This window comes from Sminthopsis crassicaudata, chromosome 2, assembly GCF_048593235.1.
Source record: "Sminthopsis crassicaudata isolate SCR6 chromosome 2, ASM4859323v1, whole genome shotgun sequence".
In the NCBI taxonomy this organism is placed as follows: Eukaryota; Metazoa; Chordata; class Mammalia; order Dasyuromorphia; family Dasyuridae; genus Sminthopsis; species Sminthopsis crassicaudata.
Genome location: NC_133618.1, coordinates 549,065,113 through 549,077,589, shown reverse-complemented (window position 1 = coordinate 549,077,589; position 12,477 = coordinate 549,065,113). Strand labels below are relative to the sequence as shown.

Below are 12,477 nucleotides of genomic sequence, written 5' to 3'. Positions count from 1 at the left end.
TGTATATAGGTATATTTAATTAAACTTGATAAGAGCAATCAGAACATTCTAAGTCCAATAATTTTGTCCTCAAAATAAGCAAAACAAAATCAATGAAAATGGCCCCACATAAACTTTCCCCTAAGCCCCAAATGAGCAGTTTCTTAGTGTTCACTCAGACTTTTTGCCCGAGTTTACCCTCTCTGAGATTCAAGCCAGCTGGATGGGGTTTTACAGAAACAGTGCTGAGGTTGTCAGTCAGAGAGTTGTGGAAATCCTCTTTTGGTCAATGCACAGGTTCAACATGAAAGAATTCATGAACCCAAAATATTAATTGCAAAAATGGAAGTTTATTGTTGCATAGGTAGCCAGTTTTGCTAAGAGACTGACTTCTTTAGTGGCAAAGTCCTATTAGGAAATGGAGGCTGGCACTGAGAAGAGAAGCCTTCTCAGTGGGCAAGGTCCTAGCAGCTATACCAGAGAGGCAGAACAAGATACTTTGGACCTTCTGCAAAAAATGAGTTCAGAAACTGCCCTTTAAAAAGGAATTTCAGGTTTCAGTTTTCAGGCTGAAAAGAAAGCTAAAGTCCTTAGGCCTGGATTCTTACCAATATCTGGCCCAGATCTCCAATTGGAGTTTAAAAGGGTCTGGCATCCCCAAAAGATCAATGGGGTGCTTTTTGACCAAGATTTCTAATTGAATAATGACACTTAACTTATCTGGTGAGATATGCTTCCCCAGTAGGGCCTGAGACTCCAAGATCAAAAGGAAACACAATTTCAGAGTGATAATTTTAAAGGGAACACAGTTTTACTCCCCCTTCAACAGGGGGTCACAAAACTATTATAGCACCACACTGCTTCCTTGGACTTTTTCCCCTTCCTTCCCCTAAGTAAACTATCTTTACAAATGATGACTTTAACATCATACTGGAGCATTCAAAGGATGTAGAAGGGGCTTGATAATATGTGGATTTTTCAACTTTAATGAAGTTTTAAATATGCCCAAATGAATTTGCCCAGAGTGTCGTGAAGGCAAACAGCACAAGTGAAAACACTGCCAAATATGCTTTCAGATATGAACATATGTAGCTTTAAACAAATTTGATACCTATTTTTAAAAGATAATTTTATGTCAAAAACAATTTAGCAAATTTAGGAGGGAATTATTTGCTTTTAAAAATGATGCATGACAGAAAGTTCAGTAAAGAAGATTTATATTGTGATTCCATTCTTAAAGAATAATGAAAATAGCACTAAAATGGGTTCTACTACAGTCACTAATAAGCCAACAAATCATTTAGCCTCTAAGGGTCTCAGTTTCTTCATTTGTTTAAAAAAAATAAAGGTTTAACTAAATGTTCTCTAATGCCTCTTTCAGTTTAGGGGAGAAAAAAAAAAACTATTGCATAGCTTCTGAACATTGATGAAACAAATTAATATATGAAATGGCCCTTACTCCTGTGTGGCACTCCTATAGTGCTGATCAGATTGTAGCAGAAAAGTGCCAGAGTGTTCTATGGATTAAAGAAAGCTGGTCGATGTTGTATTACCAACTTGGAGAGGATATTTAGAAACAGAGGCTAGTCCAAAATATCTTTGACATAAGAACTAATATAAGAAAAAAATTGGGACTCCAAGATTTCTATTGAAATTTACAATAATTTTGTATAAGATTTATATATAGTAGATCCTTTCCAAAGAGTTCTGAATGTGTTCATCTGAATAATTCTAGCATCACAACATGAAGCACAGAAAAATCCAGTTATCATTACATCAGCAATAATATTGATAAGAATGATAGCTGTTATTGTTTATAAAACATTGTAGGGTTTACAAAGTGCTTTACATATATTGTCGCATTTGGTCCATATAAAATTTTTAAGAGATGGGCGTTCTTATTATTCCCTGTTTTACAAATGAGGAAACTAAAGAGAGGTTTGTATAACTATTTAACATGGGAATGAACTCCAGATTTCCTGACTCTAAGCTCTTTTTGTCCACTATATACACTCAAATGGGACCACTAAACTATACAGAAAGAGTCCCTGCAGGCAGCATATTGATTTGGAAAACAACATATTAACTATGTTTTATCTTTGTTTTGGATAGTATTCCAGGTCTGGAGTCAAAAAGAAATGAGACTGAAGTCTGAGACACTTACTAGCTGAGTGACCCTGGACAAGTCACTTAACCTTGTTTGCCTCAGTCTCCTTATTTGCAAAATTAACTGAAGAAAGAAATGACAAACCACTTCAGTACCTTTGCCAAATGAGGTCATGAAGAATTAGCCAAAACATAACAACAACAATAATAACGCATCTCTGTTCTGTGATATTTTATTTACTTTTAAGAAATATTTCCCAATTCTACATTAATCTGCTTCAGATTAGGATTGTTGCTAGCAGGAGTGTGGACAGTGGATCAAATAGTAGATACCTCTGCACTCCATGATGCTGCCTCTTTCATACCAGTTAACAAATAATTTACTTACATCCTCTGACTCAAAGACATGGCAGATCATCTTGTACTGTTTCTTCCCTTCCTGGGCACCGGGTGTGGTCTCAATACAGTCTTGAGAAGCTGATCTGGGCATCCGACGTCTTGCCATTAACACAACGATATTCCCAATGTCAGCAATGTAGGAGATAGTACGCAAAGCATGATCCATCATGGTTTCCTACCAATGGAGAAGGAAAGTCAAATTAAGAAACATCTCAGAACTGTGTCACTGTGCCTACTGGGCTCATCTCTCAATGCCTGTAGAGATTAATATCTAGATAACTTGTCAGTGTTAGTACTTTTCACATGATGATCTCCTCAGAAATGGGAGAAGCAAAAATACAAACTAAACACACGTCTTTGGGACATCCATACAAACAGCTTTTAAATATACTCACTTGCTCACTGCCTTTACCTGATTCCCTCCAGGTCAGACAACAGGACTGAAGATATTCAGGTGTGCAGGAAGAAGGCACATAGATGAGCCAAAGTGGCTCTACTCTTTTCTTCCAATGGTGAAATTTGCTGATAGTGAAGGTGCCCACAAGGAATATAGGTAGGTACAAACATCATAGCAATAGCAATACATGTCTATGGTTACAGGGCAGCATTCAAATACATAGTAGAAAAGCAACCATGAAAACATCCACCAAGATGATAAATTGAACAAAATCCCCAAAAAGCAGAAATTTTATTAAAGATAATTTTCCCAGTAAACTCTAAAGCAGGGAAAGGGAATGTCTGGCTTTGGGATCCTATAAAATCCGAAAAATCATTTGCTAAGGTAACTGCAAGTGATAATGAGTGGAAAGCTAGGTACAACAATCTCCCACTGTTTGAATTCTTTAAGTTGATAATTTTGTATGATCCTCTAATAAATGTTACAAATATCCAAATGAATCTTGGCAGAAAAAAATTCTCTATCCCTGCTCTAAAGGAAACCAGGCAAAGCAAAAGAAGGTATCTTCATGTTGATGAAATATATTTTTTAAAAAAGCAACAACAATAAGTATTTTTCAAATTTCATAAATACTTAAACCTATCCTCTTTGTCTTTCATACTATTAAAAATAATTCCATTCAGCTGCCTTTGTATAATTTTCAACATTATATAAATGTTTTCTATTATTATTCCCAATATTTTTATTATCAATAAAAAGGTGGACTAATACATTTTAGAAAGCTCTGTGACAAAATTAAAACAAACAAAAAGCTTTCCCACTTAAAACTTTCAGTTAATCAGAAAATTAAGATGTCCCAAATCAGACCCAGTAAAAGGAATTTAAAAAGTTATCTTCTTTTGAAGTCAGGAGAATCCTGACTCCAAAATTATTTGCTAGATCCTGGGCAAATCATTTAATAGTCTCAAGATTTAATTTTCTCATCAATAAAATATAGAAAATTATATCTCTACTTAACATGGCTATTGTGAAGAAAGAGCTTTATAAACCTTGAGATGTCATTGCAATGCAAGTTACTACTGTTATTCTTGACAAGATCTGAGATTTGAACCTCTATGTGCTTCTGTCTACTTAAGGCTTAACATACTGCATTTACCTTATCACAAAGTAAATACCTATTAATGCCTAAAAATTATTGTCTGGTATTATAAACATGAGCATTTATTAAAAAGTATTATTTTAAGTGTCCTTTGTGTCACCTCTCCCCAAACTCTGACTCCTGCTCCATACCTCCATGAATTACATCCTAACAGGTCTAGATGGAATTAACTTGTCTATAAAGAATATTCTATTCCCCAAACATTCTTGTTCATTGGCATTAAAGTATTCAAGGTGAAATACTTAGTTATGTTAGATCTGGACAAAATCATCAAACTCTGCTATTGGCTGAAGGCCAAGGAGATCTTGAATCCTTTCATAATCTCAGAAATGTGAATCTATGGAGAAAAAGAGTTTTATCTCAGCTATAGAACAAGATTAAAAATTTTAAATGCAGCTCTTACTCTAGAAGATTTCCATCCCACCTCCCATTCCCTCAGAGAGATGACCCTCAAAGTACCCTTCAATTTCTAAGACTCAAAGAGCCATATTCAATTAGAACACATTATACTCAAACTTAAAAAGCAGCACTGACTGTGCACCTGTGCATTCACACAAAGAGTATAACAATTGCCTGGCCTAGAAATTCCTTCAGAGAACAGAGGGATGCAGCTCAGTGCTAAATTTTCCATAAAAACCTTCTGTTCACAGAGCATAAAGCAACCAGCCATCGTATAGGGAAAATGCTGACCTGCAAGAGTCACACCAAATGTCCCAGTAACAATTTCTGAAGCTTATCCTACTCTTTTAGCTCAGCTTAAGAATGTATTACTCTTGTTGCTTTGATTTTATTTTTGTTATTTTGTCCATTAAATCATGGTCTACTGTCTCCTCCCCAAAATATTCTCAATGAAGCATCACACAATGACTTTGAACAGCTAATAAGCTTCTCTTCCAGTACCATTATTTCCCTTTCACAAAAGAAGATGAGACATGGTGTGTTTCTGTGATCTCTGAAGTCTTCCTATCTCATGAAATTACATGTTTATCTTTTGTTCTGATCTCAATCTGCGCTGTTGATTTGAGGTTCCAGCAGCAGCAATTGTGTTTTGTTTTTAGTTACTCAAGACTAGAGATTATTTAAAAAAGAAATGACAAGTGTCAGTTTTTAATATTCCTTCATCTAAGGGCTTAGCAAACAGAAACATAGATATCCTTTGACATTAGCAGGGTAGGAGACATAGAGTGGTTGATTGTGAGACATCAATGTAAATACAGGGATACTGCAATCAAACTGATTTGTATGTGGAGAAACCGGCCATTCTTTCTATATTGACCTATCCTCTCTCATAATTTAGGTAGTCTAGGAAAACTGACAAGCAAAATAGAGTATAAAGTATAGCTGAAAAAAACAGCATAACACTGTCATGATAAAATTAGAAAGCTTGGGCAAAAAACAAAATACAATTTCCACTAGAAAATAGGAGATAACTTTTTTTTAAAGAGACCAGGTCACAGTAGAGACAAATCCTAAAGGAATAGGACTTGTTAGGCATATAAAAGATGGAAAAGGTTACTTATTTGTTTTGAAAGTTTTGAAGTATTATGAGGACCATGATCAATTTTCCTTCCCTTTTCCATAGTGTACTTAAATTATAATAGTAATTAATTACATGTAATATTCAAAAGTATTACCTTACTATGAGATAAAAGACAATGGCATCTTACTATAAAAGACAAATGGCAAAGACCATTTTGGAACTTTCTTCCATTTATTTTCTAAGTGGTCATTCCCCCAAAAATATTCTTAGTGGACGCTGGAATTGAATGCTCAGTAGTTAGGAGAACATTCATTGCAGATGAAGCATGAAAACAAATGCTGGAAAAGTTTCGGGTTTTCTCCACGATTTTATAAAAATCCTTTATTCTATAATGGTTGCTTTCTGGAAGAATCTTAAACACTGCAGGCTAAGGTACTTTTCTATATTCCCCACTGTATAACTAAGAAAGCATGTATAACTAAGAAGGGCACGATCATTGTCCCTTACCACACCTGTTCAAAAAAGAGTGATGAGGATGCAAGAGTCAGAGGAAAATTGTAGCAATGTCTACTCTTAAAGTTTAGTTATAATAAGTGCAACTGACCTCTCTACTTTTTAGAAAGATGATGGAATTCTTTAACCATACATATACAGAACACACACACACACACACACACACACACACACACACACACACACACACACACTCATATGCACACCAGTGACCTTCATTACCTACAGCCCTGCATGACTTGTAGCAATAGAACACAGAGGGAGAGAAACCTGTTTTACAGAATTGGAAACCATTATAAAGCAATGAATCTGGCACCCCCAACTGCTGTACCAGTCAAACAATATCAAAAGCCAGGAATTATGTCAAAACACTTTACCCTCTCAGAAATATGATCAGCCAGAAACATATAAGCACACTGGTGAACATAAGGCTTTTTGGAAAAAAATTTACCCCCCACACTGAGAAAATGGAAAGAGAAAGGTTGCTCAGGGAAGCTTTTATTTACAGCATCCCTAAAAAGAGAATCAATTTCACCATCAGCATTTTCATTCCATTAAGGAGAACAATGATTCTTCTTTTGCTTTTGAATGAAAAAGTCCACTGGGAGGAGGCTCTTAAAATGGAGAATCAAAGGCAAAGGATGATGAGGTCCACTTGGAGCTATACTCATTAAACTCCAGCTCATCTATCCTCAGTCAGAATATACTAGGTTAAGATTCCAGCCATTTGCTCACCTTACATTAGATGCAAAAATAACTCCATACTTAAAACTGTGCTATCATTCTCAAAAGCCAAAGAGCACTAAGTAAATGAAAGAATAGATTTGGTATTGATGTTTGCAGTAGGCTGATAAAAAAACAAAACAAAAGAAAAGCTGAGTCTGTTAATAGTCAAAAACAGGTTGCTGGGAATTGGGTTTGGTAGCATAAACCTATAATTCTTGCTTACTGGGATAGAGTGAAATAGGTGAATAATTTGAATTCTGGAGGACCATAAAGCTTCCTAAAGAGGGGCAAACTGTTCCAGTTCAGAAAAATGGAGTACATAAAAAATGTGTGTATATATATACATATATATATATGTGTGTGTGTGTATATATATCTATATATATGTATGTATGTGTGGGTGCGTGTATATATATATGTGTGTGTGTGTATATATATGTATATGTATATATATGTGTGTATATATGTATATATATATTATGTGTGTATATGTGTATGTGTTTATATATATAAATATATCCATATGTGTATATGCGGGGGTATAAACACATATACATATATGAATATATTCAAAGCCAAGATTTCCTATCATATCAGGTATAAAGACATTTTTTCCTCTGTTCTGCTCAGAAGCATGTATTTGTAAAGAATAAAGAAAATAAATATAACCTCTTTTTTAAAAGTGTTAATTTGTGGTCATTAACATGTACCCAGACTCTTAACTCCAAGTGGGGCGGTAAATCTTCATATAAAGCCAAATTCAGAAATCTGTGAAATGAAGTTGTCAACCCAAGTGTTTGGATAATTGTGTCAGGAGACTTGTGATGTGAAGATAGGTGATGAGACCTTAGAATAGTAGTATCTACATTATCTGTAGGATGCAAAAAGTAGAAACATTATATAATGAGATGTTTTCATTATAGTCTACAAGTTTGAAAGTCCCAATTCTGTTCCTAAGTGAAACTGATAAAAATTTTTGAGAGCTGTTGTTTTACTTTTCTCACTTCTTCAGTTTCATGAGGTTTCTAACTTTGCTCTCCTACCTATCAAGTTAATAGCAAACAGAGTATCATAATAATCCTTGGGGAGCTAGTGATGGGCTTCTTTAACTAGACCTGTGCGTTTAATATTGGAAAAATTCAGACCCATCCTTTTCCTGAGACATGAAGGATCTCTCTACAAAAAGTGGGAGAAGAAGAAGGAAGAAGTAGAAAAGAAAGAAGGAAGGAAGGAAGGAAAGAAAAAAGGAAGGAAGGAAGGAAGGAAGGAAGGAAGGAAGGAAGGAAGGAAGGAAGGAAGGAAGGAAGGAAGGAAGGAAGGAAGGAAGGAAGGAAGGAAGGAAGGAAGGAAGGAAGGATTTTTGACATTAAGAAAACCTTAATGCTAACCAATAGCTAGGCAATACAAGTAAGGAGTGGCTAAAACCAAGGAATTCTAAAAGACTTGCTCTATAATCTACATGTGGAAGAGACACTATCACTGACTACAGTCTCTGTCTCAATTATGTAAATTCATTGGAATAGCTAGAATTACTAGGCTCATCATCTTGATACTCAAACACTAAACTAGATCATGAGAAAATGGATAATAAAATATCAATGCCAAAATTTTTTAGTTCCACCAAAAATAAAGGGGGGGGGAGAGAGGGAGAGAAGAGGAAAGCAACTCAATTAAATTATTAGTACTGCTTTTGTAGTCCAACTAGAAGATTGAATATTTTTTTCCATTTTTATTCAGTTGTTTTAATATTACATAGAAAAACTAGAAAATCAGTGCATAAGTCCCAGGGAAAAGTAACAGTTGAGGATTAAAATGGAAAAACAACCTACATTATCTGTAGGATGGAAAAAGTAGAAACATTATATAATGAGATTTGTTTGGTTATAGTCTCCATCCATGACTGCAAGTTTGAAAGTCCCAGTTCTGTTCCTAAGTGGAACTGATAAGATTTTTTGAGTGGTTGTTTTACTTTTCTCACTTCTTCAGTCGCATGAGATTTCTAATATTACTCTCCTACCTATCAAGTTAAAAGCAAGTAAAATTAATATCTGGCTAATAGAGTAATTTTTTTTTTATTTTCTACAAAGATAGATCTTCAAAACTTCCATGAGAAGAAAAGAAAATCAATGTAAGAATGGGCCAACTGCCTGGGGAAACATTTTGGGTTTGTGGGCATATGACATGTCTGTTTGCTGAATGAAACAGTATCCATTCACTTCTAGTCAATTCTGAAATAATCTATCAAAATTTTTTTTAAAGTGCCCCTAGTCTTGATCCACAGGATTTAATCAGACCATATTTTATGAACCCCAAATCAGAATATAATAAAGGATTTTTTTATGAAGCTTCAATAAAATCGTTTATCTTTTTCCTGAAAATAAGATTTTCTGCGAGAGACTCAGAAAATTCCAAACCTAATTTGGAAACTGACATATAAGACTTGCAGCTAGGTGGCATATTGAATAGAACAATGGGCCTGAAGTCAGAAGAACTGACAATTTAGCCTCAGACAATTACTAGCTGTCAATCCTGGGGAAGTCACTTAACCTGTTTGCCTTAGTTTCCTCACCTTTCTCCCAGGGTTGTTGTGAGGCTTGAATAGGGTAAAAATGGTAAAGTACTTAGCACAGTGCCTAGCACCTTTATAAATATTAACTATGATAATGATAATGATGATCCTAGATTTGTCATCAACTTCCTGACTCTCTCCCTTCTTTCCTTCTTCCCTCCTTCCCTTCCTCCCTGTCATCATCCTCTGTAAAATGAAGTAGTTTTACTTCAAGATGTCTAATGTCTGGGTTCAGCTAGATGGCATAGTGGATAGAGCATTGGTCCTGGAGTCAGGAAGACTGAGTTTATATCCAGTCATTGACACAACACTGTCTAGCTGTGGCTCTGTGCAAATCATTTAACCCTAATTGTTTCATATACATACACAAATGTCTAAGGTTCTTTTAAAAACTAAAATTCCTTTATTTGGTTAATATAAGCTTATAATGCTGAGAAACCACAGGACTCAGAGCTAGAAGGGACATTCAAGATCTACTCAATTGAATCTCTTCATTTTAGGGATGAGGAAACTAAAATTGAAAGAAGCTATATTATCTACTTAAGGTTATATAGTACTGAGTAATAGATTAGCACTGAACCCAAGCCTTCTGTCCCCAATTCAAATATTCTTTCCACTATATCAGAGTGGAACTAAACTAATTTCACATTCTAATTAAGCAATGGTTCCACTGGCTAGGCAGTACAAGTGGGGAGTGCATAAAAACAAGAAGTTCTAAAAGATTTGCCTTACAAACTACATAAGGAAGAGAGACTATCACTGACTAAAGTCTTTGTCTCAATTATGTAAATTCCCTAGAATAACGAGAATTGCTAGGCTCATCATCCTAAGCTCCAAACACGAAACTAGATAGAATAGTTCCAATATCTAGATTCTTTTTAAACACAGTGAGAAATGGTGTATTAGAGCCTCCAATTGTGAAATCAGAAAACTAGAATCTGAGTTCCAACCCTTTCCCTTGCTAAGCTATAGGATCCTGAACAAATCCTCTTTTATCCTTAGCTTTCTTAACTGTAAAACACAGATAAAAATATTTGCACTACCAGAAGGTTTCTGAGATGAAAGTCCTTTTTATAGAACTTAAAAGTGCTATGTAAATGTGAGCTACTATTATATTTTATCATTTTATACTAACATTAATAAAACTAGATTTACTGGAATTATTCTTTCAAGAAGTTTTGAAAAGCATTCTAGAATCATGAAAGGTCACCTAAGATAACTGTGATTTCTAACTCAGCTTTTGCTTCTTCCTAGAGTAACTTTGTTCTTCAAATATTTAATGTATCTGAGCAGCAAACAACTATTTTAAAAGAAATTTTCTTTCTAATGCTCCTTATTCTTTCCATGATCTTAGCTAACATTGTGTTGTAGGTAAACATTTTTGCCCCCAAACATCTAATGAAAGGTTTTTTCTTTTTCTTTTTTTAATAATTATATCTAGTTTTCTATCTCACAGAATTTCTGGGTAATTATATTTTAAATGTGACAGGCACTTACCTGTGTGTCTGCATTTAGAACTTTAATCCTCTGAGTAGAGATGAAGAGATCCACTTCAGTCAAAGTTTGGGAATCTCCTTCAGAACTCTAACAAAAGAAAAAAATGTTAAAAAGCTAATTTTAATTGCCTTTAGTGACTTTACTAATCGCTTTCAGCAAGCCAGAATTGTGAGGGGAGGGGTACTATATATCAAAACCATTCAAAGATAAGCATCTAAAAAGTATAAATTTAAAAGAAAGTTCAGGGAAACTAAGTTTTACCTGTGTGATTTGGAAATGCAAAGGAGAAACAAATTCTTAATTTTTAACATTGAAAGTTCAGGAAAGCCTTTGGTAGAAATATTTTCAATATTTCTTTTGTATACTAGCAAAATATATTGGGACCAATAAAAGTAAGCTGTCAGTGTGTGTGTGCGCGCGTGTGTGACACATGGCATGTGCTCATATTAACTCAATAAAAAATATGATCCAATTTTTTAAATAACCCCCAAATTTGATTCAATTAATGACTGTTCTACAAGTACAAGCTATATAGTATAACACTAACAGACTTTACTGGTCAATTTAATCTTGAAAATTATCACTTATAAAGAGAGTATATTTACATTTTCTTTTCTTCTTGGGAAGGAGAAGGGCAGGCTTTGGGGGTTAAGTCTTAAGTCTAGGGTCACATAGCTAGAATGTGTCTGAAGCCACTTTTGAACTCAGATCCTCCTGACTCCTGGACTAGTATCCTATTCACTGTCCCACTTAGCTTCCCTGAGAGTATAATTTCAAAGAAGGTTAATTAAGATGTCTATGTTTTCTCTGGAGATAAATATTCATAATCACATTTGCTGTTCTGTCCCATTACTCTATCTTTTCCCAAAACTAGAATATGAACTACTCTGGAAAGACTATGATTTAACTTGTTTTGTGACTGTGAATAAGTTATTTAATTTCTCTCTTTCAGTTTCTGCATCTATGGAAGAAGGTAGTTAAATTAGAGATTTATAAAATTTCTTCTAGCTCTAACACTAGGGAATTATAAGCACATAATGGGTAGGCAGTATTATGTAATAGAAAGAGAGCTACCCTTGGATCAGAAGTCATGGGTTCAAATTCCAAAAATTTGTACTTGCCATGTGACCAAGGACAAGTATAAGGGGATACTAAGAACTAGCTTTTATCGAATCACAACCACAAATTGTTAAATTTATTCAAAATTATCAAGTGCTACAGATCAGGCCTTGATTTATTGTTTAGTTGGTTGTCTAGACTTAAGAGAGAGATGGAGAATATAGCAATAATGAAGATTAAACTTAAAAGTATGTCAAATATACCTTTTTTCCCCCAGGGACCCTTCCTAAATAATTAGTTTCCTCATCTAAAAACAGGGACAATGCTATTTCCACTACCTACCTTGTTGTAGGAAAGCACTTTTTCAACCTTAAATCTCAAACAATTATAGAAATGATTGATCATTAATGTTTTGTGATTCTTCTTCCTTTCCATTATAACTGGGGAATATCATAAAAATTAATAATAAAAGTTATTAATAATGATCCTTCCCATAATAACTGGAAAACATTGTAAAATTAATAATAATAATGACAATAACAAATAGCATACATGTTGAAAAGCAAAATGGCTACATTTTTTTTTTAAACCAC

At 34.4% G+C, this 12,477-nt stretch overlaps 1 protein-coding gene across 10 annotated transcripts in view; it reads right to left on the bottom strand.

Annotated features, from left to right (window-relative positions):
- The window catches only part of APBA2 (amyloid beta precursor protein binding family A member 2), a 384,993-nt gene that overhangs the window by 61,366 nt on the left and 311,150 nt on the right, over window positions 1–12,477 (bottom strand). For all 10 annotated transcript variants that reach the window (XM_074294973.1, XM_074294972.1, XM_074294981.1 and 7 more), the window contains 2 exons: window positions 10,826–10,912; window positions 2,474–2,659 (listed from right to left, as the gene is read on the bottom strand). In XM_074294973.1, coding sequence (XP_074151074.1) covers window positions 2,474–2,659; window positions 10,826–10,912 — 273 coding nt within the window. The remainder of the gene's footprint in view (window positions 1–2,473; window positions 2,660–10,825; window positions 10,913–12,477) is intronic.